Source organism: Mya arenaria, chromosome 4 (assembly GCF_026914265.1).
Source record: "Mya arenaria isolate MELC-2E11 chromosome 4, ASM2691426v1".
Taxonomy (NCBI): Eukaryota; Metazoa; Mollusca; class Bivalvia; order Myida; family Myidae; genus Mya; species Mya arenaria.
Window position 1 is genome coordinate 47,538,747 of NC_069125.1, and position 25,352 is coordinate 47,564,098.

General features: G+C 33.7%; 2 protein-coding genes across 14 annotated transcripts in view; one reads left to right on the forward strand and one right to left on the reverse strand.

The window, feature by feature from the left end:
- LOC128231364 (zinc finger HIT domain-containing protein 3-like) overlaps positions 1–25,352 on the reverse strand; it is a 36,386-nt gene that overhangs the window by 10,788 nt on the left and 246 nt on the right. The window contains exon 1 of one of the 3 annotated variants that reach the window (XM_052944088.1): positions 185–219. The exons of 1 other annotated variant lie outside the window; for it this stretch is intronic. In XM_052944088.1, the coding sequence (XP_052800048.1) occupies positions 185–204 (20 nt within the window). In that variant the 5' untranslated portion in view covers positions 205–219. Of the gene's footprint in view, positions 1–170; positions 220–25,352 lie in introns of those variants that run through there. One more of the 3 variants, XM_052944089.1, reaches the window with a different exon arrangement.
- LOC128231362 (uncharacterized) lies at positions 210–25,165 on the forward strand. Of its 11 annotated transcripts, none has more exons than XR_008260358.1 (3): positions 6,231–6,302; positions 18,892–23,227; positions 23,403–25,165. XR_008260358.1 is itself a non-coding variant. In XM_052944079.1 (2 exons), the coding sequence occupies exon 2, from the start codon at positions 18,921–18,923 to the stop codon at positions 19,893–19,895; it is 975 nt and encodes a 324-aa protein (XP_052800039.1). In that variant the 5' UTR covers positions 210–252; positions 18,892–18,920; the 3' UTR covers positions 19,896–25,165. The 11 variants fall into 11 exon arrangements, 9 of the variants coding, with proteins under 9 accessions (XP_052800039.1, XP_052800042.1, XP_052800044.1 ...); XR_008260359.1 differs by having other exon boundaries at positions 18,892–23,177; XM_052944079.1 differs by lacking the exon at positions 6,231–6,302 and adding an exon at positions 210–252 and having other exon boundaries at positions 18,892–25,165.

Consider the following 25,352-nt stretch of genomic DNA (forward strand, 5'->3'; position numbering starts at 1 on the left):
GTCTGTCCGAAAAAGTATACATCATTTGAAATGGAATTTTATAGTTCTGTACGAGCAATTTACAAATTTTTCATAAAATACAAAAACAAAACGTTATCAAATATGTCATTACTTCCATTAAATGTATAACAATGCATACTAAGTATCGAAACTATAGAAATAATACCCACATGTGTTTGTTTACCTTCTAACGGTGATACGCATTAATATTATTTCGTGAGGATTGCAAACCCTGAAAGTTTCCTCACATATGTAAGTGTTCCACTTTTTACTGTTTTAAATGATTTTCATTGAATGCCACTTGATTATTGATGCAAGGATCACCTTTTAATGTGTTTCCCCCCTCATCAATCTTTATAACTAATGGATAGTTGTTTTATTTTTAAGGATGTCTTTTTAAAAAACGACGAAGGTTAAAGACCACTATTAAACAACTGCCTTGTATCTTTATATTATTCTAGATGTGGCAGATGTTTTAAATTTTAGACAAGATCTCTAGAGTTATGTGATTTTTGAACATCAACATTTTTCTGGGTTTTTTTTTTTCATTCAGACAAAGAGAATAACTCAATAAATAATGTTAGCTAAGCCTGCTATAACATATGACTATTGTCTCTGGCAGCATGTGCATCAGGTTGATGATAATGACAAAAAAACCAGATCAGCTAAAAATGAAACAGAAAATTAATATTATTGTTATAAAAATTTGTTACATTAGTACTTTTTAGAATAATAATTTAATATTGTTACACGTTGATTTTAAACTTACTAATGAAATGATAAAGGCTCCTTTTAATTTTAATTTAAACACTTTAACTCAAATTCATTTTTTTTAAAAAAGAGTCACTTTTGTTTAAAAAAAAGATAGGTAACTTAGTATCACTTGCATATGTGCTTGTAGTTCTGTTTGAAAAATTATAAGAACAGCCAGATGAGTTCAAGAGAGCTTAATAATAATATTATGAAAAACACACAGACAAGCCCAGTAAATTTAAATCTTAACCTTGTTTAGAAGCAAAGAGCATTAGGGCCAAAACAACACAGAACTGGAAACACAAACTTATAAACACCACATACACACATACAAACACCACATACACACACTACATTCAAACACCACATACAACATGTACAAACAGACCACAAACAGACCACAAACAGACCACACATGCATCAAATAGCTTAGAACTGTCCATAAAACTTGAGTTTACTGGAACATGAAGCTACTGGGGGCTTAAACACGATTATATGGCCATTATAGCCTCACAATAATAATCAATATTATAAATTTCATCATTTAAAATATAAGCCTCATTAGAGCCAGCATAAACTTAAAACACTACTTTGGATTACCAGAATCCATTATGATATCAGTGGGGTTGGGTATATCTTTCACAATTTTGTCCCATCAGACTGTCCTTGATGTTTTCTACAAGAACTTGTTTACCTTTTTTCTTGCATCATCTGAAAATCATTGTTCGCTGATGTGATTTTTCTGTGCTTTCTTTAAATCCTATAACTGTTTTATTTTTTAATTTGTAACTCAGAAACCGTGCAAGTGAAACTTAGTGCACATGGTACTACCACTCACTATTTGCACATGTGTAGCAAGGCACATAACTGTGTCAAGTAATTGTCTTAAAAATCATGCACACAGTTAACATTGGCCATAATTTAAAAAAAAAATGATTTACTTAACAAGCATGTTACCAGTGACAATAAACACTTACAATAACCAAGGTCCATATCTCTAGTTTTAGTTATTGTCTAGATAATCATCTTGATCAACTTGCTTGCAATACTCTTATAAATACAGACTAATGTCAGCTTTCAATACTCTTGTAAGTACAGACAGGTGTTAGTGTTTGCTTGCAATACTTTTGTGAATACAGGCAAGTGTTTGCTTGCAAAATTCTTGTTAATACAGACAAGTGCCAGTGTTTGCTTGCAATACTCTTGTAAATACAGAAAGTGCTAGTGTTTGCTTGCAATACTCAGGTAGATACAGACAAGTGCTAGTGTTTGCTTGCAATACTCTGGTAAAAAAAGACAAGTGTTAGTGTTAGCCTGCAATACTCTTGTAAATATGGACAAGTGCTAGTGTTTGCTTGCAATACTCTTGTAAATACATATAAGTGCTAGTGTTTGCTTGCAATACTCAGGTAGATACAGACAAGTGCTAGTGTTTGCTTGCAATACTCTGGTAAAAAAAGACAAGTGTTAGTGTTAGCCTGCAATACTCTTGTAGATACAGTCAAGTACTAGTGTAAGCTTGCAATACTCTTGTAAATACAGACTAGTGCTAGTGTTAGCTTGCAATACTCTTGTAAATATGGACAAGTGTTTGTGTTAGCTTGCAATACTCTTGTAAATACAGACTAGTGCTAGTGTAAGCTTGCAATACTCTTGTAAATATGGACAAATGTTAGGGTTAGCTTGCAATACTCTTGTAAATACAGACTAGTGCTAGTGTTAGCTTGCAATAATCTTGTAAATATGGACAAGTGTTTGTGTTAGCTTGCAATACTCTTGTAAATACAGTCAAGTGCTAGTGTAAGCTTGCAATACTCTTGTAAATACAGACTAGTGCTAGTGTTAGCTTGCAACAATCTTGTAAATATGGACAAGTGTTAGTGTTAGCTTGCATTACTCTTGTAGATACAGTCAAGTGGTAGCATTAGCTTGCAATACTCTTGTTTATACAGGCTTAAGTGCTAGTGTTAGCTTGCAATAATCTTGTAAATATGGACAAATGTTAGGGTTAGCTTGCAATATTCTTGTAAATACAGTCAAGTGCTAGTGTGTATAAGGCCTAAAAAAAAAATACATTTGGTTCGGGTTACCCGACCCTACCTACGGAATAGGCGCCGACCCTACCGTTTTTATAGTCAGTTTGAAAAAAAAAATGAAAAACTAAAAAAAAAAAAAAAAAAAAATATTTCGTTTTTTTTTAATTGCTTTTTAATATTAAGTTTAAACCTTAAATGCTTGTACAGAAGATAGCTTTAACACCATTCTCCAATGATGAAAATTATATTCTTATATAAAACCTAATAAAAAAAATAAATAAAAAAAAATAAAAAGCCTACCTACCCTACCTATTTTTTTTAAGGATGTAACCCTAACCAAACAATTTTTTTTTTAGGCCTAAGATACAAGAATCTTTAAAGTCAGGTTTATTGTTTCAAGAAACTTTTATCTCTATGAGTTATTTTCTGACATGAATAACAACATACATAACATATCAAAACATGACAATGTTTGCTCGCAATACTCTTCTTAAATTTTGAATCTGATATCAACCTTTTGGAAAATATTGTATGAACAAGTTGTGAGATTATAAAAGAAAGTCAGGGGCTTGTATTTATAAAACATCTCATTGAAGTTCCTGACTTAAATCTTTTTCCTCATTTAAGTATCTAACTGGTCATACGGTACAATTACTTTATTTTCATTAACTCTATCTAGAATGCACAGCTTAATGTTCAAAAAAACTTATACATTACTTGTTATTTGACAATAAAGAACTCAAAAAAATGCCGAAAGATAGGAAATGACTTAAGATGTTTTATAATAATGAGCGAAGCTGTCCATTTTTCAGATGTTTAGATCGACTAAGTGATGGATTGTTGTTTATAAGGTAGTGAAAACGTACATAATTAATACAGACACGCTTGGAATATTTTAACAATTTTCTATCCATGCTGATGAAGGATAATTCAAAATTGTTTGGAGGTGTTCAGTTTAGTAAAGAATCATAATATATGGTTGTTTGTAGTTTCAAGGTGAATGGAACCTTTAACATTGTAACTTAACATAAACAATATTGTTTCTGGTCACAGTTTTGAACACAATGAATGGTTTAAACATATAGATTCCCCTATGATGGCTTATTTCACAATAGTTGATCAATATGGATTATTTGAATGGATAAATTATAATACCTAGTATTTATATATTGTCATAGATACACAGAAGTAAATATTTTTGTAAACATCATTTAATATTAAAGGACAGGTATAGAAGTGGTTTTGGTCATTGGATATAGATCTTTGTGACAAAAACATTGGGTATATTGGTGATTCATCTTATACAAGGTAAACATTAAAGTACAGAATTTTAATTTTGGTAAAATGATAATAAGCTTTTGTTTAAAGCTTTGTTCATGAGATGTGTGTTAATGTAATATTATTTTTTATTGTTTTTAAATTGACTTAGTATGTTTAATTCATGTATAAAAGTTAAGCTTGAAGGATAGTAATCATAATAATACAGGTAATCCTATTTCTATTTCTGTTCATATAAATCAACCATTAATGAAGCAAATACAGTTTCATTCATAGTACATAAAAAGCATAATATATTAGTGTAAATTAAGTTATTTACTTATTAAGACCGAAAAAGTGATTATAATTTCATTTCTTTGTAAAGATTTAAAACATTGTGAGGTTGGTATACTGAAGCATCACCAGGGAATGGTTCGTTTACAGAGCATGAACTTTTATAATATTGATACTAAAGTAGTAGTGGTAGATAAAACTGTTTGCTATTCCTTGGTATGTGAACCTTAGTACTAAAAGCTTTTATTTAAACGACAGTTTGTAGATAAAAATGTAGAATTTGAATTGTTTGTCTCGATAAGAAAAAATAGTTTTAAACACTGGTAAATTGGTCGGACTAGTATAGCCTTTATGTTAAAGAAGCTATAGTGCATATCTGTGAAGTATAACTAGCAGCTTATATATATGGTAATATTGTACTGTCAATGAACCACACAGTAGATCATCCAGCAGCTGGAACTATGTTCAGAGGTTGGTTTAAACAGCCTGGTCACAGCTATCTGCTGGTCAAGTTGGGACAGCGTTAATAATCAGCCTGTGGTGAATTTCAATACCATGCCTGTTGATATTGATGCCTTCCGGGCCACACGCCAATAATCATCCACATTTGTATGTATAAACTTGTAAATGGATTTACTTGTCAACTCATGGAGCACAATGACTGTGAGAAAATTGGTTTTTAATTTAGTGCTAATTTACTGCTTTAGTCACAAGACAATTGATAAAAATTATAGCTTGAGTTGTGGGATATATCAAGAAATAGAGTAAGTGAATTAGTATTTTTATTCAATCCTCTTTTAATACATTTGCTAAAAGGGCTACACTTGGTTAATGTCCAAATTTCTATCACTTAATAACATGTGATTTTCAATGCTTAATACTAGCACTTCCCATTCAAGAAGGAGATGAAAGCTATCATAATTTTTAACATACTGAGGTTTCTTAATATTAAATGTACATCATACTGATATTGACTTATAAGTGGTCTTTTAAAGGCATTCACTTTTAGTATATACATTCTGGTCAACTACAGTGCATAAAGATTTTTTCAAGCTTGTATGTATCTTTAATGCCCTGGCTCTTGTTTTGGGATTTTTTTCACGGTAATGCATCTGAGAAGACTAATTTCTCTTCTCTTTGATACCTAAGTTTTAGAAAAAATACAATTAAAGTATAAAAAATCCAGTTTGAGCGGAGAGCAAACCCAGGCCAGCTATGGACAAGAAAAGATTAGAAAACTGACAACAAAACCGCTTGACCACAAGGACTCTTACATAAGGGTGGGATAAATTTAACTGTAAGCCTTTTGTTGAAAAGAGTTACTTCAAATAAATTATTTGTGCATATTTTTATATCAACATTTATTAAAAGGTTCCAGCCATCATTATCTTAGTTTTTACACTCCAAATGATTTGCCACACTCTATTTCATCAATAAAAAAGGTCATTTAACAAAACATGAGCAAGCCTCTTTAATAAATGAATTAGATTTAAATAAATATTTAAAAAACAACAACTCATACTCAGCTTTTAAACTTCTCTGATAAAAGATTTTCTTTTTTATATGATATACAGATACATGTTCAGGTAGCACAATCATACCACGGATAACCGGGTATATTAGGAATGCGCTTAGAAAATTGTATAAATCAATTGCACTTGCTAAGGCTAAATCCTCAGTAATTGAATGTTATCTTCCTTGGAATGACATTCTGTGGTGACGTAAGTGATAAACCATTGTATAGGAAGAAAAAATTCTTGAGTAAAATAAAAGAATAATGATTTGTTAGTGTAATAATTAAATTTCCGATGGAAGTGTAACACTGTCAAAACTCCTTCTAAGCATGAATTGCTCAAGGGTGAACTTTGTGTCGGTCACAGGTTGTTGCCCATCATCAGCATTTTCCTTCAAACAACTTCTGCTCCTCAACATTGATGGGCCAATTTCAACCAAACTTTACAGGTATGTTCCTTAAAAAAGTGCTTCTAAGTTGCATAAAAATGGTTGTCATGGCAACTGAATGGAAAGGCTTTTTCTCAGAAACTGCTTACCGGATTTCTATATAATTTCAATTTTTCAGGTGACTCTGTATAAATCTATATTTTCAAGCCATGAATTTTTGTAAAAAGCTCTGTGGAAAACATTGAAAATCATCTCCTCACAAACCACTGGCCTGATTTTAAAGTTATTTCACAGAGATGTTCTGTGGACGTTCCTGTACCATATTCCTTCAAGTCATGTTGGTTTGTTTAAAACATGGCTGCCAGGGAGACAGACTAGTTTACAATATATATTGCTGTATGGAAAATTTTGAAATTCATCTCCTTAGTGACAACTGGCTGATTTCAAAAAAAGTTTAAACCAATTTGTTTGTTCATACAAAAACATGGGTGTAAACAATTTTGCCCCCCAAAAAATTTCAGTGTCTTATATCTTATCAGATCTTCATGAAACTTTGTCATAATATTTCAGAAATTATATTTAAAACTAGTGAAAATATGGGTTATTTCTGGTAAAAACTAGGTCATTAGATCAAAAATAAAACAACATTTTGTGTTAAGTTAATTATTCCTTTCACATGATCAAATCATGAACAAATCTTTGAGAAACTCGGTCAGAACATTTCTTAGCTATGAACACGGGTCATCTTGGGTCAAAAACTAGGTCAGACCAGTGCATATTGGTCAGCAGCATTTTCTTTTTCCTCTTTAAACATACATCGTGGTGAAAAGGAAAATCTCTTAAAACTCCCTTGTGAAGACATATATAGAAAATATTTTCTTCCAAAACAGAAAGGCCTAGAGCATAGTTATTTTCTAGTAGTTCACTGCCAAATTAGATAAAATGATGCTACTGGGGTCAGTGTTGGCCCTTCCCTGGGGGACATTAATATGCATAGACTTACAGTACTTAAGAAAACATTGAAGAATCTTTATGTCCAAAACTGCAGTACCAAGAGCTGAGTTCATAACTAGGTAACTATGTTGTCTTGTCTAGTGGTACTTTAGCAACTTACTCATATCACATTATTTCCATAGCAACCATCATTTCCCTTAGTTACCTTTGACCTCATAGCAACCACAGACTTTCTTAGCAACACTCTTTTTCTAAGTGACCTGTAACTTTTTAAGCAGCAACTCACTTCTCTAGCAACCATCTATTCCTTAAACAATTATGGGCCTCCTTAGCAACCATCAACTTCCTTAGCAACCACAATTTTGCTTAGTATCCAAATGATTACTTCAGTAATGGCTTGACCACCTTTAAACCATCACATTCCTCAGCAACCATGGACATCCTTATCAAACCTAACTGCATTTTCCTTATAACCAATGACTTTCTTGACAAAAGCTTGCCTTGGTAGGTACAGCAAAATAAGGTCATATATTGGCCCTCTTGTAATTGGTTAATTTGTATTATCTTCTTCATGGGATGTTTTTGTGGTCTTAATTCAATAATTGTTCTCATTTTCTTATTATTATTTATGATTGATTCTTTTGCACTGAAATCAATTATATTAAATATAACGCATATTTTTCCTTAATTCTTAATTATTGGGCAATGTTATGAAGGTCTTTCACGTCAGAGAAGTTATAAAGGTTGCATCGAAAATTCATGAAGAAGACGTTCACTGGTAGTGATTAAGTAACTACAATTACTTTCGCCTTATATGGTGAAAGGGACAATTTTTATATAAGTTAACTATATATATGTTTATATTCAGGCATAAAGTAAGAAATTCTGTAATCAACATTCCTGTGTAATATTAAGTAATTTTATTTATTTAATTATACACTCTCATGTAAAACTGTGTTTATTAGTTTGTGTGTATTGTTTGTACTATAATGTCTCACAATTATATGCCATATGCATGATTGAAAAACACTTGATTTTGATATTAAGCTGTACATGCTTATTACATCAAAATAAACTTTATGTTATGCAGGCGCGTAGCAACCTGTGCATGAGTACGCGGCTGAGTCCACATGATTCCGAAAAAAGAAAAAAAATCAGCAAAATTTGCAGTATGCGTACTTGACTACATGATCCTAAAACTGGCCATTTTCCAGTACTAAATAAAGCACCTCAGAACACCCAGAATGCACCAGATTGCAATTGTTTTCAAAATTTACCGAGGGCACATGCCCCGAACCCCCCTTGCACAATTATGAATCCACATGAATAGAGGGCTAGCTATGCCCTTCTTATGTATTGACAAAAATAATATTGTTCCCTTCACAATGTTTGTTAAAATCAAGTTTTGCATTATCAGAATTATAAGTAGGTAAGTTTAAAACATATATAATCCTTATATATGTAAGATTATAATGTCATTATTGGCCTATGCCCATTCAACCTTCACCATCTCTTCGAAGGTATTGTGTTTCTTTACTTTAAATATACTGAAACAAAGGCCTTATGCACTATCTTAATGAAACATAATGGACAACATTGTTGAAATATATTGTGGTGATTTAGCTTCTTAACATACCACCTTACCGATTATTGAAGAGTATTCTTTTTCACATCACAGTCCGCTGCGGTTGAGAAGACGACTGGCTCATCATGGATTATTCTTCAACTCATAACCCATGTTTTATCCTCCTCTGTTTCGCTTCAATGCATTCTACTGATAAAAGTTTGCCTTTCGAGAATTTATGAATAAATGATGCACTTTACAAAGAATTTACAAGAATTGAGTGATTTAATAAGCTGATATACCGATAGGGCAATTTGAGCAGCATTCAATCGGAAAAAAAAACTTTTGTAAAAAAAATGCATTATATAGATACGATAATGAACCAAATTATTTCTAGGTCTCTCTTATATGTATTTATATCGCAGAATGCATTAAAAGCTCACTGGAATATTTAGCCAATGTTTTATATACATTTCGTATCGAACAATGGTTGTCGCCTTCATTGGATTCAAAGGATTCAGGCAAGCCTTTCTATTTGTTTCAGTGCTGCTTAGGCTTTGGTTCAAGTTTTACAGTTATTTATTGACACTTTTCATACTGAAACTACTTCAATGTTGTTCTAGTAACCATCATCAAAGAAATTGAAAAAAGACCCGATTATCTACTACTAACTCAGAAAACAAGGTAGTAAAGGCATTTTCTAGGATCAAATTGCCATCTTTTGTCATAAAGCAAAAACATAGTATAGGAAGGTATGTAATTCTAGCATTGATCTTGACAATTATATTGCCAACTTCTGATACACAGTGAAAACACAGCCATTTTTTGTCACTCAGAGAAAATATTCTTACAGATTAAGACATACTTATAATGGTACTTTGCTGTTTTACAACAAACTTCTCACACAGGGAAAAAAATAGTAATGGAAGAAGAAAAATAGGATAGAACTTGACTTGATCATCTTGCAGCAAAATCTTGTAGCATGGCAATTGTAGGATCATTCTAGGAACAGACTTGACTATCTTACAGCAAACTCTCATAGCATGGCAATTGCAGGACTTGACTATCTTACAGCAAACTCTTGTAGCATGGCAATGGCAGGACTTGACCATCTTACAGCAAACTCTCATAGCATGGCAATGGCAGGACTTGACCATCTTACAGCAAACTCTTGTAGCATGGCAATGGCAGGACTTGACCATCTTACAGCAAACTCTTGTAGCATGGCAATGGCAGGACTTGACCATCTTACAGCAAACTCTCATAGCATGGCAATGGCAGGACTTGACTATCTTACAGCAAACTCTTGTAGCATGGCAATGGCAGGACATGACTATCTTACAGCAAACTCTTGTAGCATGGCAATGGCAGGACCTGACCATCTTACAGCAAACTCTTGTAGCATGGCAATGGCAGGACATGACCATCTTACAGCAAACTCTCATAGCATGGCAATGGCAGGACCTGACCATCTTACAGCAAACTCTTTTAGCATGGCAATGGCAGGACTTGACCATCTTACAGCAAACTCTTGTAGCATGGCAATGGCAGGACTTGACCATCTTACAGCAAACTCTTGTAGCATGGCAATGGCAGGACTTGACCATCTTACAGCAAACTCTTGTAGCATGGCAATTGCAGGACTTGACCATCTTACAGCAAACTCTTGTAGCATGGCAATGGCAGGACTTGACCATCTTACAGCAAACTCTTGTAGCATGGCAATGGCAGGACTTGACCATCTTACAGCAAACTCTCATAGCATGGCAATGGCAGGACATGACTATCTTACAGCAAACTTTTTTAGCATGGCAATGACAGGACATGACTATCTTACAGCAAACTCTCATAGCATGGCAATTGCAGGACTTGACTATCTTACAGCAAACTCTTGTAGCATGGCAATGGCAGGACTTGACTATCTTACAGCAAACTCTTGTAGCATGGCAATGGCAGGACTTGACTATCTTACAGCAAACTCTTGTAGCATGGCAATGGCAGGACTTGACCATCTTACAGCAAACTCTTGTAGCATGGCAATGGCAGGACTTGACCATCTTACAGCAAACTCTTGTAGCATGGCAATGACAGGACATGACTATCTTACAGCAAACTCTTGTAGCATGGCAATGGCAGACCTCGACCATCTTACAGCAAACTCTTGTAGCATGGCAATGGCAGAACATGACCATCTTACAGCAAACTCTTGTAGCATGGCAATGGCAGGACTTGACCATCTTACAGCAAACTCTTGTAGCATGGCAATGGCAGGACTTGACCATCTTACAGCAAACTCTTGTAGCATGGCAATGGCAGGACTTGACCATCTTACAGCAAACTCTTGTAGCATGGCAATGGCAGGACTTGACCATCTTACAGCAAACTCTTGTAGCATGGCAATGGCAGGACTTGACCATCTTACAGCAAACTCTTGTAGCATGGCAATGGCTGGACTCGACCATCTTACAGCAAACTCTTGTAGCATGGCAATGGCAGGACTTGACCATCTTACAGCAAACTCTTGTAGCACTCATGTAGCATGGCAATGACAAGGCTTGACCATCTTACAGCAAACTCTTGTAGTATGGCAATGGCAGGACTTGACCGTCTTACGGCAAACTCTTGTAGCATGGCAATGGCAGGACTTGACCGTCTTACGGAAAACTTTTGTAGAATGGCAATGGCAGGACTTGACCATCTTACAGCAAACTCTTGTAGCATGGCAATGGCAGGACTTGACCATCTTACAGAAAACTCTTGTAGCAAGGCAATGGCAGGACTTGACCATCTTACAGCAAACTCTTGTAGCATGGCAATGGCAGGACTTCACCATCTTACGGAAAACTCTTGTAGCATGGCAATGACTGGAATTGACCGTCTTACAGAAAACTCTTGTAGCATGGCAATGACTGGAATTGACTGTCTTACAGAAAACTCTTGTAGCATGGCAATGACTGGAATTGACCGTCTTACAGAAAACTCTTGTAGCATGGCAATGACTGGAATTGACCGTCTTACAGAAAACTCTTGTAGCATGACATGGTTTTTAAACAACAGGCTTTAATTAGCTTTAACTCTCCATATTCTTGTTGCAAACAGAAATTCTTTTAATACAGACAACACTTGTGAATTGATGTGTGTAGCATGCAAAATCCAAATTTATGAAAGTACAAGGCTTGTTGAGACATGTGCATTTCTTCATTACCAAATGACTGGTTTCCAATTGACCACGTTAATGTGATTGACTCTGTTACATATCATTGACCTTAAATAACCTTCTGAAAATGTCCCATACATCTTGAGTTTCAGGCATCTTGTATTTTTTCAGAGGAACTCACTTAATTCATCATGTTACTAAAGGATCAGGGAGATACTTGACGGTTTGATGAATTTATGCCTTAAACATTTATTAGGCACCTTTATACTAAGATATCTTTCATAGCTCAATGCTTCCTCATTTGTATAAACAATGAAACAATGAAAAATGTTGCAAAGCTTTATGATCAATATCCACAGGTATATACATGTATCCTATATACTGGGGTCCTTTATTATAAGATAGAAAAGAATAGCTGGATTTTATGATTTCACAAATTTAATTATCAATATTTAATGACGGAAAATGGGAGAAGAGCATTTTAAATATTCATATTGTTTGTATTGAGTGATGATTTATGAAAAATCTATGAAAAAGCGGATGTTACAAGATAATTAAGTTATTTTGATATTTGAATGTCATCAAAATTGCATTTACCGTATTACTTATTTATCCCTAGGGGGTGTTCTATTATGTCACATATGTGTCTGACTCAGGTTTATCACAAATTGAATTGAAGATATTTATATTCTGTTTGGCACCTTGATAGATTGGTTAGGGTCATAAAATGGTGCTTTGTAGTGGCGCAAGAGATAAAGCTGTCTCAAAATGAAGATGAATTTCACAACTATATTATGGCGCTAATGCAATTTCAATCTGTCTTGTACTGAATAATGCAACAATATGTGCTATAAATCATGTGTTTTCCATAATACCATGAAATCGGATGATGTTGGATTGCCAAATAGAAATGTCAGCATGCAGTTTTGTTATCAGAAATGATGACAGTTTGTTTGTTGTTTAGTCTTTATTGGACCATTGTCAAACATTCATAAACATTAACTGAATTCCATGGAGGATCCAGTGTTTAACACCACCCTCCATGCCAAGGGTAATATACAGTTGATCACTCTGATGAAGTGTAGAGAAGGTGTAAAACAATTAAGTTGATGAATGGTTGATTGCAAGTTGGATTTGTTCTTTAAATAATTTGCAATGTTTTATAATGCCCGAGGCGACATGCAGATAAAGCCAGCTGTACTGGTGGAGCAGAGTTGTAATGATTTGAAACTTGGAGCAATTCTTAACTTGTTGCCGATAAAAATACACAAGCGCTGACAATCATGTATATCATGTGTCATGTAATATTCTATTGATGCTGCAACAGCTGGCTTTTTTGTATGTAGAACCAGTGCTGTGACAGATTAGAATTTTTTCATTAGGAAAATTAGCAGATATATGTCTTCTTTATTGACATAATTCATGGATTTAATGTTAGTCATGCTTGGGATATTTAAATATCTGAGTCATCTGAGTCACAATTTAGTGAGATCAGGTGTGAAATAGTGTGACAGTGTAATAGTGTGACATTGATATTTATACAAAAGTGCATTATATGAAATCAAGATCTTATACCATATTTATTATTTACCAAAATTACTTGAATCAAATGGATATACAAAGGTTAGACCAGTATTTTCTGTACAGTCTGTCATTGCTTCCCTAGATAACATGTAATATGTTCCTATCTCTATTTTAAATTTCATATTGGAAAACATATTCAAGGTGTCTGTTAAAGGGGCTGTCTCACGTATGATAAAATAGCGAAAAAAAAGAAAATTGTCGGAAACTGACATAAACTTGGCATCGATGTGTACAATGCATTGAAACTTACTAACTGAAGTGCCTCATAGTTTACAATTTATTTAAGTTTAGCAGTTATTTCGTATTTTCCCCATTAAAAAAGATTACTGGGTATGTCTACCAGGTAGAATTCAATCCTTACGCGTGATTGGCTAGTCGGTGTTATCACGTGATATTACTGTGGTAGGTGTATAACTTAATTTTGTCACCCGACAAGAATAAGCCTTTGTATCTCAGTGAATAAGATGCTTGACTTCAATTTTGGCCATGCAAGTTCGAACCCGGTCTCCGACACAATCTTCTTTTTTTTACATTTTGGTACTTTTTTTACAATTATGATATCAAAGCGTAACCCAATCTGTTAGATAATTGTCCTGAGATTCGTCACAAAAAAAACTTTTTTTGGTGCCAATCTGTGACACACACATGACAGTCCCTTTAAAAGAATACAGAAAAATCATATTTTTATAAAGATCATCTGAATATTAAAAAGCCATTGTATTTCAATTGTTGCAGTTCTTTTAATCATAAAGATGTTGGGATTTTTATTAAAATACTTCATTTTCATATAGGAAAGTTCAAATTTAACAAATATAGACTTAAAAGTTTGATTTTCCATATGTTTCCTTCATAGAATTATTGTTTTGGATTTTAGTTCATTAAAGTTCATAAAAATTTGCAACTATTTCTATGTATTTTTCAAACCAGCAATTTTAGCGGACAAGGATCGGATGAGCAAGTTGACACATGGAACGGAACCAACAGTTTTTAACTTTTAAGTTTGATTTAAACATACGCTGACAGCAGACACAAACTGCATTCTCATGGAATACGGTATTACTGTCCGGCCTTAATGAAATTTCCTTTTGTAATTTCAACAAATGTGAAGATATGTTAAAGTATTTTTCATGATCTTTAAGCGTTTGCGCCCAAGCCTGAGTTTGATTGCGAACATCTGACGAAAATGAGTTTTAATCAAGTGGGTCCTTTGGAGGTTCATGCATGCACAGTAGCTTATAATGGAAGCAATAAAACAGCAGTAGCGATATGACCTACCCTAGACGTATGCCTATTTAATGATTGTTCCCTTGGAAGCTATTACTTATATGATTATTTCTTGTAAAGAGCAAATATTAACCATAAATTCTCTGCGATCTCCTGGAGTTAAATTGAGTGTACTGGAGGGATCCTTTTTTCCAGAGGAATTTTCTTTATAAATGGTGATGTATTGCATATTTGTAACGACAAGAGAATTATAAAAGTTAATGGCTTAATATACTCATTGATCATTATATAATTAGTAACTCTGTCTGTTGAAATCATTTTAGTGATACTATTTAAAGAATAATGAAGCATTTTGCATGGCCTGGTTAATGCCATCGCTGTCGTAGCTTGGTTATTGTGCACCTACATGTATATCATCCATCTCTCATGTAGATGAGTTAGTTTAAACCAAATAAAGGGTATGTTTTGGGTTATGGTTTGAAAAAAATATGGGTTAGTACTGGTAGGTTGGGTTTTTTTTAAATAAAATAAATAAACTCTAATTATTTTCATTTCAGGTCATTATTTATGTTTGGTTAATAGCTGCAAACCCCTTTGGATATTTTCGAAAATGAAATTAAAAAAAATTAAATATATATATCTATATATTTAAAAAATATTAATAACCCCCAACCTATTTCATGTTAAGGCCTACGTATATAAATGCCATGAAAACTATGATTGACATCATGTTACAGTACAAATGATTTAGATATGAATCGGAATCTAGAATTCTATTAAGAACACCAGTCCTAATGAGTTCAAACTAATGAGTGTCCTCAAGGGAATCATACAATCAACAAGTGGCTTGGCTTATATACAAATTAATGTTTTGCATCAATAGCCAGTATACAACCTGTGAGTATGTTTACATCATGTCATATCTATACCACTTATTAATTGATTTAAATCTCCATTTAATGTTATCAGAATCATCAACCACTTGGGTTAAATTATCTGGTAGTAATTAAATCTTGATAGATTTAATTGCAACTATGTATTTATACGGGGTAGCCATTGTATTATAAGTTACGGGGTTAAAGAAGCTTAGGTGACCCTATATGGGATATACTGGGCAAAGAAAACCATATCAAGTGAGAGACATTTTCATGGACATGGATGAGCATTACATCGTGATATAAAGGATCATTTTAAGGAATTACATCGTGATATAAAGGGTCATTTCAAGGAATTTGTTTAAGGCATTGGAAATCTTGGATTTTTGTGCATTTTATTATAATAAGCTTTTTCATTTATAAAGAAAAAGTGCAGATGTTTTCATATACTCTTGGTGCTGTAATCGGAGGTTGTGCAAAATGTTGTTAGATGTTATTTAAAATGAAAAAAGTAACAGAAACAACATAAAACTTGGTATATATGTTCAGAAGATTAATATGAAGGTGTATAGCCAATGCCATCACCATGGCTGAAAGTTTTTTTGAGCTATGAGCAACTTAAAAATTGGCAAGCATTGGAATCTCTTTGTAGTTCTATAATCTTGTTTCTGTTTCTTAAAATGTTGTTTAATTTAGTTTTTTTTTATTACAGTGAGATGTAATAACAATTGGTCCCTGATTGATGCATATTAGATGGTTGTTTTATTTAATGATGGTTTCTTAATCCCCCTGAATTCCGACCCATCCCCTGGTCGCCCACTGGGGGATCCATATTCCCGGGAATTTTTTTTTTTAACTAGCTCATGGTTAACAGTGGAAAGCATCCATAAATTTATGAGTGTGAAATTCCATGAAGGACCTTGATGACTAAAGTCCAAAAATTATTGTAATAAGAATGTGTTTCTGCATAACCATACACAGGAAATTTTGTTTCCATATATGGTACACATTGTTGCCATGTTTTTTTGCCTGAGACTCTTTCCAATGTCTTGTGTTTTAGGTGGGGTGCGGAGGAAGTGATCACTCCTGTGATTTGCTGTTGTAAAAACACTTACCTAATGCTAGGATGCTATTTAGTTATCATGTAAAAGATCTGAAATGTGTTGATTGTAACATACAAATTCAGATCATGTCTCCATAAGGTCTGATATAATGAGCGATTCCAATGATGATTTCTGTGGCCATTGATAAATTGCAGAATTTTAGTGACATCATTCGTCACGGAATCCCCTCTTTAATTCTCTTGAAAAGAAATTTGACCTTCTTTCTCAAAAATTCTGAGCTGAATTTTGAAACATGATTAATCTTCTTTTTTTTTATTGGTTAATGTCTTGGGGATTTTCAATAAAAAACAACAACAGGGTATTGTCGAAAGCCTTTTATTTGACTTCCCTGGCTTAATTCTGGTTGTTGTTAAAAAATTATCATGTTTATACAGCCCTACTATTCAAATCTTGAAAATGTGCAAGCCCTGTAAGCATTTAACCAGTGAACTGCCATGACTCAGAAACCATTCAGACAACCTGAAACTTAGTTCTCATCTTTCCAATGTTACTATTGTACAACTATGAAAGCAGTCCAATAATTCTGGCTATACTTCCTGTTGAGTTATTTTTCTAAGTAAGAGTCCAATAATTCTGGCTAAATTACCTTTTGGGTTATGCCCCTTTGTTAAATTGAAGAATTATGGACAAGGATTGGTGTCTGCTTGTGATTTTCTGGTTTAATTGAATTTTAATCAATTTAAACGGAAATAATAGATGTTAACTAGAGAACCAATTAGTTGTGATAAAAGATTTTATGTGATTGCGCCAACACTGTTAAATACATTTTACCATTTAAGCAAAACAAGACATTTTTCTCACAAATGACACACACATGTCATTATGTTGGTTTGTTTAGATTTTTTTCCCTAATACCAGTCATGTACATTAATTTGAAGACTTTTTGGCTTTGACTATATAAGTAAGCTCTACTTGGGCTGACAAGAAAATTGCAAATAGGAAAGAAAGTAAGCGCAGTGGTTAAATAATAAGAAAAGTCGAACGAATATCTGAAAAATAGCCTCTTGTAGCTGTCTAGTCTTTCCTTTATTTCATGCACCATTTCCTATTACATGACATGGGCATTCTAGAAAAATTCCTAGGGACATATTTGTCAACATATTGGCTAGTTCGGTTCCTGTTAGATATTTTTTTCAGACTGTTACTAGTAATTCACAGAAGTCATTACTCTTGGTTCCCTTTCTGACAGGCGGAACGTAATTAACTTACAGAGATTAGGTAGATAGAACTCTCACAGATCTCTACGACATATTTTAGTCCAAAAAAGGAAAAAGAAAATAGTAATATTTTAAGAGAATTGATGAATGTTCCTTTTAAGGGTTTTAGTCGTAAAAACCTTAAATCTGTGAAACAGTCACAAATGGCAACAGACATTGATTGTTTTTATTTCCTTTACTTTGTCATTACAGTTTTTGCCTTTAATTTTGAATAATACATAAGACATTGTGCAAGAATGGTTGTGTCAACAATTAAGTCTTTGCTGTGAAATATCCATTGGAGACTGCATATTTGTTGCATTTCCATACAAGTCTAAAGACATATTTTAACTGCACACTTAAACACGCATTCTAGTGTATTTGGGCGTGCTGGAAAATACCATCTGGCACTCCCTTCCCCCCATCATGCCAGATGAGTCATGCGCAGCAAGGCACCATTTCTTTTTATCTTATTGTCTTATTTATGAAAAATGAAATTATGACAATTCAATATAATGGATTTGAATACATATATTTGTAAAAATGATATTAACGTTAGGAAAGGATATCTTCTTTGAAAAAGACAATGTTTCAGGGGAACTACTTTAAATCAAATACTGAGCTAAAATTACTACAATTCATGACCTCAGTAAACTATGTCTCATGCACATTTTGGCAAAATGTACAAAAATGCATTTATAGGTCAATTTTTTTACAAATAGAATATTAAAATGGTTTAGGAAGACTTTAGTTTTTGATCATCTCTTTTCAGTCCAGATCCGAAACACCAACTGTCGGGCAAGCTGCTTGGTTGGTCACTTGGCAAGCCTCATTACTGTCTTCCAAACTTGCCGTTCGGTTAAATTTTCCTTTCCATTCCAAAAACATGTTACAGATATTATTAATATAGCTCTGCACTTTGACACTGTGAAATGTATGACCCCCTTAACCTTTCTTTCTTTTATTTCCAGTGTATGGTGTTCATGATGAGAGAGGTAACATGACGATGAGCTTCTATGCCTGCCTAGCCTATGTAACATCAATCCTCATTGGTTTACTGCTTTACTACACCTACCAACGACGCGAAAAGACAAAAATGGCTCCTTCAACTGCTGATCTGCGAAGGCGAAAAAGACTGCAGAAAACGCCATCAATTTTATCGGTTTTGGGTTTTGAAAGAAATAATAATGACAAGATTTTCTATGCAATCGAGGATCATTTCAATAGTTTTAGTGAGGTCAGTAGAGCATGTGCGCGCGCTGGCCTAGAAAAGTGTGGCCTAATTGTTGGTGTGGATTTTACTGCTAGCAACGAGTGGCAGGGACGCAAAACATTCAGTGGCAACTCTTTGCATAAAATAACCGGCTCAAAAATCATCAATCCATATCAAAAAGTCATTCATATCATGGGAAACACATTAGAACCATTTGACGAAGATCAGCTCATTCCAGCGTTTGGTTTCGGTGACGCTGAAACCTTAGACAACAGTGTCTTTCCGTTCAATACCGACAGTTCGCCTTGCAAAGGGTTTGCAGAGGTGTTGTACAGATACAACAGCATTGCAGCGGGCGTGCAACTCAGTGGACCTACTAATTTTGCTCCATTAATACACAAAGCCATTGACATTGTGAAACAGGAAAGACAATACCATATTCTATTAATAATTGCCGATGGGCAAGTTACGGAAGAAGATCAAACTATTGATGCCATTGTTCAAGCGTCAGATTATCCATTAAGCATCGTTGTGATAGGGGTCGGTGATGGTCCATGGGAAACAATGGACGACTTCGATAATCTACTGCCAAAGAGAAAATTTGATAACTTTCAGTTTGTGAATTACCACAGAGTGACATCAAAATCACGGAAACCTGAGACATCATTAGCTCTGCATGCCATGATGGAGATACCAGATCAGTACAAAACCATTAAGTCATTAGGTTATTTAAGAAAAGAGAAGTTTGAAACATTTGTATGATGATAAGTGTAGTCTTTATGACAATAATATGCAAATAGCTCATACAGAGTCATGGATGTAGACTTTATCTACTTAATATTAGTTTTTGTTAAAGATGCACTCTCACAGATTGACAACTTTTTTTGTTGTCTTGGAATAGCCAATTTTGTACCTAAATGTCTGGAAACCAGTGATATAAGACTGCTGACAAAAGATCAGATCTCACTGTTTTCTTATTAATGTTCTAAAATGATGTTTAATGTCTAAAAGTGTTACTAAAGCTTTAAAAAAAAAAAATTTCGACAGTTTTCCAAACAATTGAGAGCTGTTCTATTGTAATTAATCTTATTTGACTGAATTGAAGGCATAGATGCTGAATTCAGCTGATTCTGAGACAAAATTTAAAGAAAAGACAACACTGTTAATCTGTGAGAGTGCAACTTCAGGAGAAATCATTAACAAGTGTTTGTATCGCAAATGTTCAGGAACATTGTTTATTTGGTTCACCCTTTTAATCATTTCATTTTTTGGAAAAGGTGCTTTTCAACTTCTAGTTTAAATATTTCACTACATATTATGATTATATTTCATTATTTGTCTTTGTTATAACTTTATAAATCATCGCTGCCAAAATTGACTATCATTATTATACATGAACATTATTTTTGTATCTTTTTTTGTTTGTAAAGAATTATAACTCTGTTATTCAGGAACTGAAGTTTTGATTCAATATTTGTTGAAAATATACCGGTACATATAATTTAGGAAGTACAAGGATGAATTAAAAGTAAGAAAATACATAACTCAGATTATCTTTTGTAAGATGAAGGCATCTGTTAAACAAAAATAATATAAGACTAAAGAGCAATACTTTCTGACTAAAAATGAGAGTTATTGAAGATAATTGCTTTATAAGAATGTGCATGATATGTGTTAGGAGCATTATTAGGGCTTTTTCTAGCTATTCCATGGGTCGGGTATTCTTAGTTGTATGATGCTATTGAATCTCCCAGCTTTCACAAGTTACTTCTTGAAATACCATTCCAAATTTACTGATTTCAGTGATTTTTCACTCTATTTTTAGGCGCAACCATTTGTTCCCAAAAGGCCTATAATAGAAGCCTGGTATTGCCTGCTGGTTCATTTGGAATATATCATATAACATGAATTGTCTTATAATGTATTCTTTATATGCAAGATGTCTGATGCCAGTATATTGAACGCTTTGCAAATATTGTTACAGTCCGTTTATCACCATTATTTATGTGTCATACATTTTCTAGGAGCATGCCAAGGAAAACAAGACGATTATTTTAAAAACATTGCCTTAAGTATCATACTCAATCATTTTACTAAAACCAGACTGTGCAGTTGAGTTAAGGGTTACTAAAACCAGACTGTGCAGTTGAGTTAAGGGTTACTAAAACCAGACTGTGCAGTTGAGTTAAGGGTTACTAAAACCAGACTGTGCAGTTGAGTTAAGGGCTACTAAAACCAGACTGTGCAGTTGAGTTAAGGGTTACTAAAACCAGACTGTGCAGTTGAGTTAAGGGTTACTAAAACCAGACTGTGCAGTTGAGTTAAGGGTTACTAAAACCAGACTGTGCAGTTGCAGTTGAGATAATGCTCAAAGTCTTCAAGTTTCAAGAGTAAATACTTGTCATGTTAGGTCTGTTTTCATGGAGATATGTAATCTTGTTCTACAACTTCATGTATTACTGTGTCTTAGGCATTTATTATTATAATGCATTTTTATCTGTGTTTATCAGTTTAGACAGCATTATAATTCTTGAATTGTTTCCCATGAAAACATTGAAATCACAATTTTTAGTGGAGAATTATGCAAACTTCCTGATTGATTGTTAATATGGGTGGGTTATTCATTAGTGTTATAATCAATAGATCTGCCTGGCTCAGAAAAATGGGGACCAAAAGTTTAGTGGTTGCTGAGATCTCCTGCATTAATATTGATTTGTGTTTTTTGTAATACCAACTTCTAATGCATAATCTTTATTTTCACTCACAATTCATATATCTGAAGCCCATTTAATTAAAAGATTTTAGTCAATTTTAGATAGTAGTATAATTTAGCAAATCTTTAAACTGTAGATACATCAAGGATGGCTGGCTACAGTTTTTTGTTTCCTCAAAATTGTTTTCATCTCGTACAATGATTTAAGGTCAGTCTTCATAAATGTAAACCAAAAATAGCGAAAAATATAACACTTCAAAAATCTGAACATGTATGCATGAATATAGCTGATTTTGTTTCTTTTTTGAAACTTTGAATTCAGCTTTATAATATCTATAAGGTTCAATTCATATGTATATCATATTGTATTTATACGAAACTATGACCCTAGATATAATTTCATATAAGATCTATAAAAAAATGGGCTTTTGATGCATTTAAATACATTACAGACACATATATATAGTGTTTGTCACATGACAGGAATGTCGGCTCAAAGACAATTATTTGGAATAATCTTTTTTTGACATATCATGATATTGTTCAAGTGTGATTTATTCAAACTTATTTTTGTCCATATAAGAAGGCTCCTGACTTTGTACATGTGGCATAAATAAGGTCTCCTCTCCTGTTACTTGGCTCAACATTTCTGAAATGTTATAAGGGAACAATTGTCAATACTGAATGAGCAGTAATGAAGTGCTACTCCAATATGAATTAGTGGCAAGTGTGTGTAAATACAATCTGATGCCTATTGTTAAACTGGATGTTAAAGCGGAAGTCATTGCCATGATTACTGTTTACTTGATTGATATTTTGAATTGTCAATATTTCTTTATAATGTTCCACCACTTTTGTTGACATTTACACTTTATGTCCTTACTACATGTATACATTTGTTTTCATATAACACCACACTTAAGAATTATGCTGATAGCAAAACCCAGGCCCCTAGCTTTAAGTTCAATGTCAATGTTTTAGGTCAATGCATCAAGCCCAGATTGAGGTCGATGCATCAAGCCCAGATTGAGGTGGATGCATCAAGCCCAGATTGAGGTCAATGCATCAAGCCCAGATTGAGGTCAATGCATCAAGCACAGATTGAGATCAATGCATCAAACCCAGATTGAGGTCAATGCATCAAGCCCAGATTGAGGTCAATGCATCAAGCCCAGATTGAGGTCAATGCATCAAGCCCAGATTGAGGTCAATGCATCAAGCCCAGATTGAGGTCAATGCATCAAGCCCAGATTGAGGTCAATGCATCAAGCACAGATTGAGATCAATGCATCAAACCCAGATTGAGGTCAATGCATCAAGCCCAGATTGAGGTCAATGCATCAAGCCCAGATTGAGGTCAATGCATCAAGCCCAGATTGAGGTCAATGCATCAAGCACAGATTGAGATCAATGAATCAAGCACAGATTATGATCAATGCATCAAGCACAGATTGAGATCAATGCATCAAACCCAGATTGAGGTCAATGCATCAAGCCCTGATTGAGGTCAATACATCAAGCCCTGATTGAGGTCAATACATCAAGCCCTGATTGAGGTCAATACATCAAGCCCTGATTGAGGTCAATACATCAAGCCCAGATTGAGATCAAAGCATCAAGCCCAGATTTAATTCAAACTTCATACACACTTTTAAAGAGGCATTAAAATTTAAAGTAATCAGAATGCAATTCTTCAGACATAGTACAGATTACAGAAGCTCGTATTATTTCCATGCACATTCATAACTCACTTTCCGCAAAAGAATTATTGAATTACTATCTAGAATAAAACAAAAACCAGGTTACATAAATATCAATTTATTCTTCTTTTATTTGCAGTCTTAATTTATTTTTCTTGCAATATATCCATTATATTAGATTACATGTCTAGTCTGAAAATGTTAAATTGACATTTCAATCCCTGGTGTTTTAACTGTGATAAGATTCAACTGATAAGGACCTCTGTCTGGCAAGCTCATAAAATGTTCAGAAACCAGAAAATACATATCAAAAAAAAAAACAGGGCAAGAAATATTTTCAGAAGAGTTATAATTTTGTCTACTTTCGAGTAAAGCAGAACAATAATGAACGTAACATGGTGTAACATATTGTTACACAAAGGTTATCTATTATAATTAAATGGGCAGTTTTGGCTTCTGGAAATTCAAAAGATTCTTATTTAATGGTGTGTTTGTTAGTTTAGTTTAAACATATTTATTTTACAACGATTGTGAAACAAGTTATTACAACATTATATTAATCACTCTCGTTGGCACGATTTTACGCGAGAGTGTGGTCTTGTGTTGTGGGGGAAACCGGAGAACCCGGAGGAAACCCACTTGTCCGGCTTGGTGACCACAAACCAAACTGTTAATCCATTTCCCACAAAAGTTCCTATAAAGGTTCTAGACATCAGCTGATACAACTGCAAGAAAAAAAAACTTAAAACATAGAATTGATATTGTTGCGCTCAATGCATTGAATTTTACTTACTGATGTATTACATCGCTTACAACACATGTATCTTTAAAAGTTTTTGTGTATATTTCCAATTCAGAAATTTACTGGGTTTGTCGCAGCCACGTAACTCCCAGTTAATATGAAAATAGCGTCGGTATATGTATCTATACTTATCACGTGACTTTCACACGCTAAATAAACACACTACGAGCTGAGAAACAATTATGTGTTATTTTTAAACGGGTCAGCGACAAAATATTCTTTTAAGCATGTAAAGTGATGTATTATCGGCCTCATACTAGCTGGTATTAATAATTCTAGGCTTGTTTTGAGGACGTACTATATTTGTCGGTTTTGGAACCATCTGGTGTCTAGTCCCTTTAAAGGTAGCAAAGGTGACTTATTTGAACTCAAGTGTCCTGGTACACATAGTAAATTCTTCTCTAAAATCATTTTAATGGGTTTGTCATTAAGGGTATTTCATCATTTGTAACTTGTTAACTAGCTGATTTATAATGCTAGATGCTATCAAATGTTTTCTGGTTTGGTCCATCATGATGCCTGTGTTTAATCACTTCATACTTACAAGCCAGTTTTTGATGTGCGTGTCTACCTGTAGCTGTTCTGTTTTGTTAGTACTGCACATATTTACAATTTTCTCTAAAATGTATGTTTTTTGTCACATTGAAATTTGTAAAAGACACAAAATGTTCATGCAATAATATGAAAATATCAATTCATGTATTATATTATATTTGTTTATGTCGGGGTATAATTGTTTTGTTTTTGTTTTATGCGATTGGTCATTCCAAATATACAGTTCTGTTAAAATGTGAATAAATGTTTATGTATAAATATGCTTTGTTTTGTATTTGTTTGTTCTCCTGCCACTTGAATAAGATGAGCTACATGTACATGTACTGACCAAGGAGCCAGGAGGTTTGAATCTTCCTGTTAATTAACAATATGAGGTTTTGTTATAGCCATGTCTTTGGCGAGCTAAATTGGCCATAACTCCAAACACCATTCAAAATATTTAAACTTAA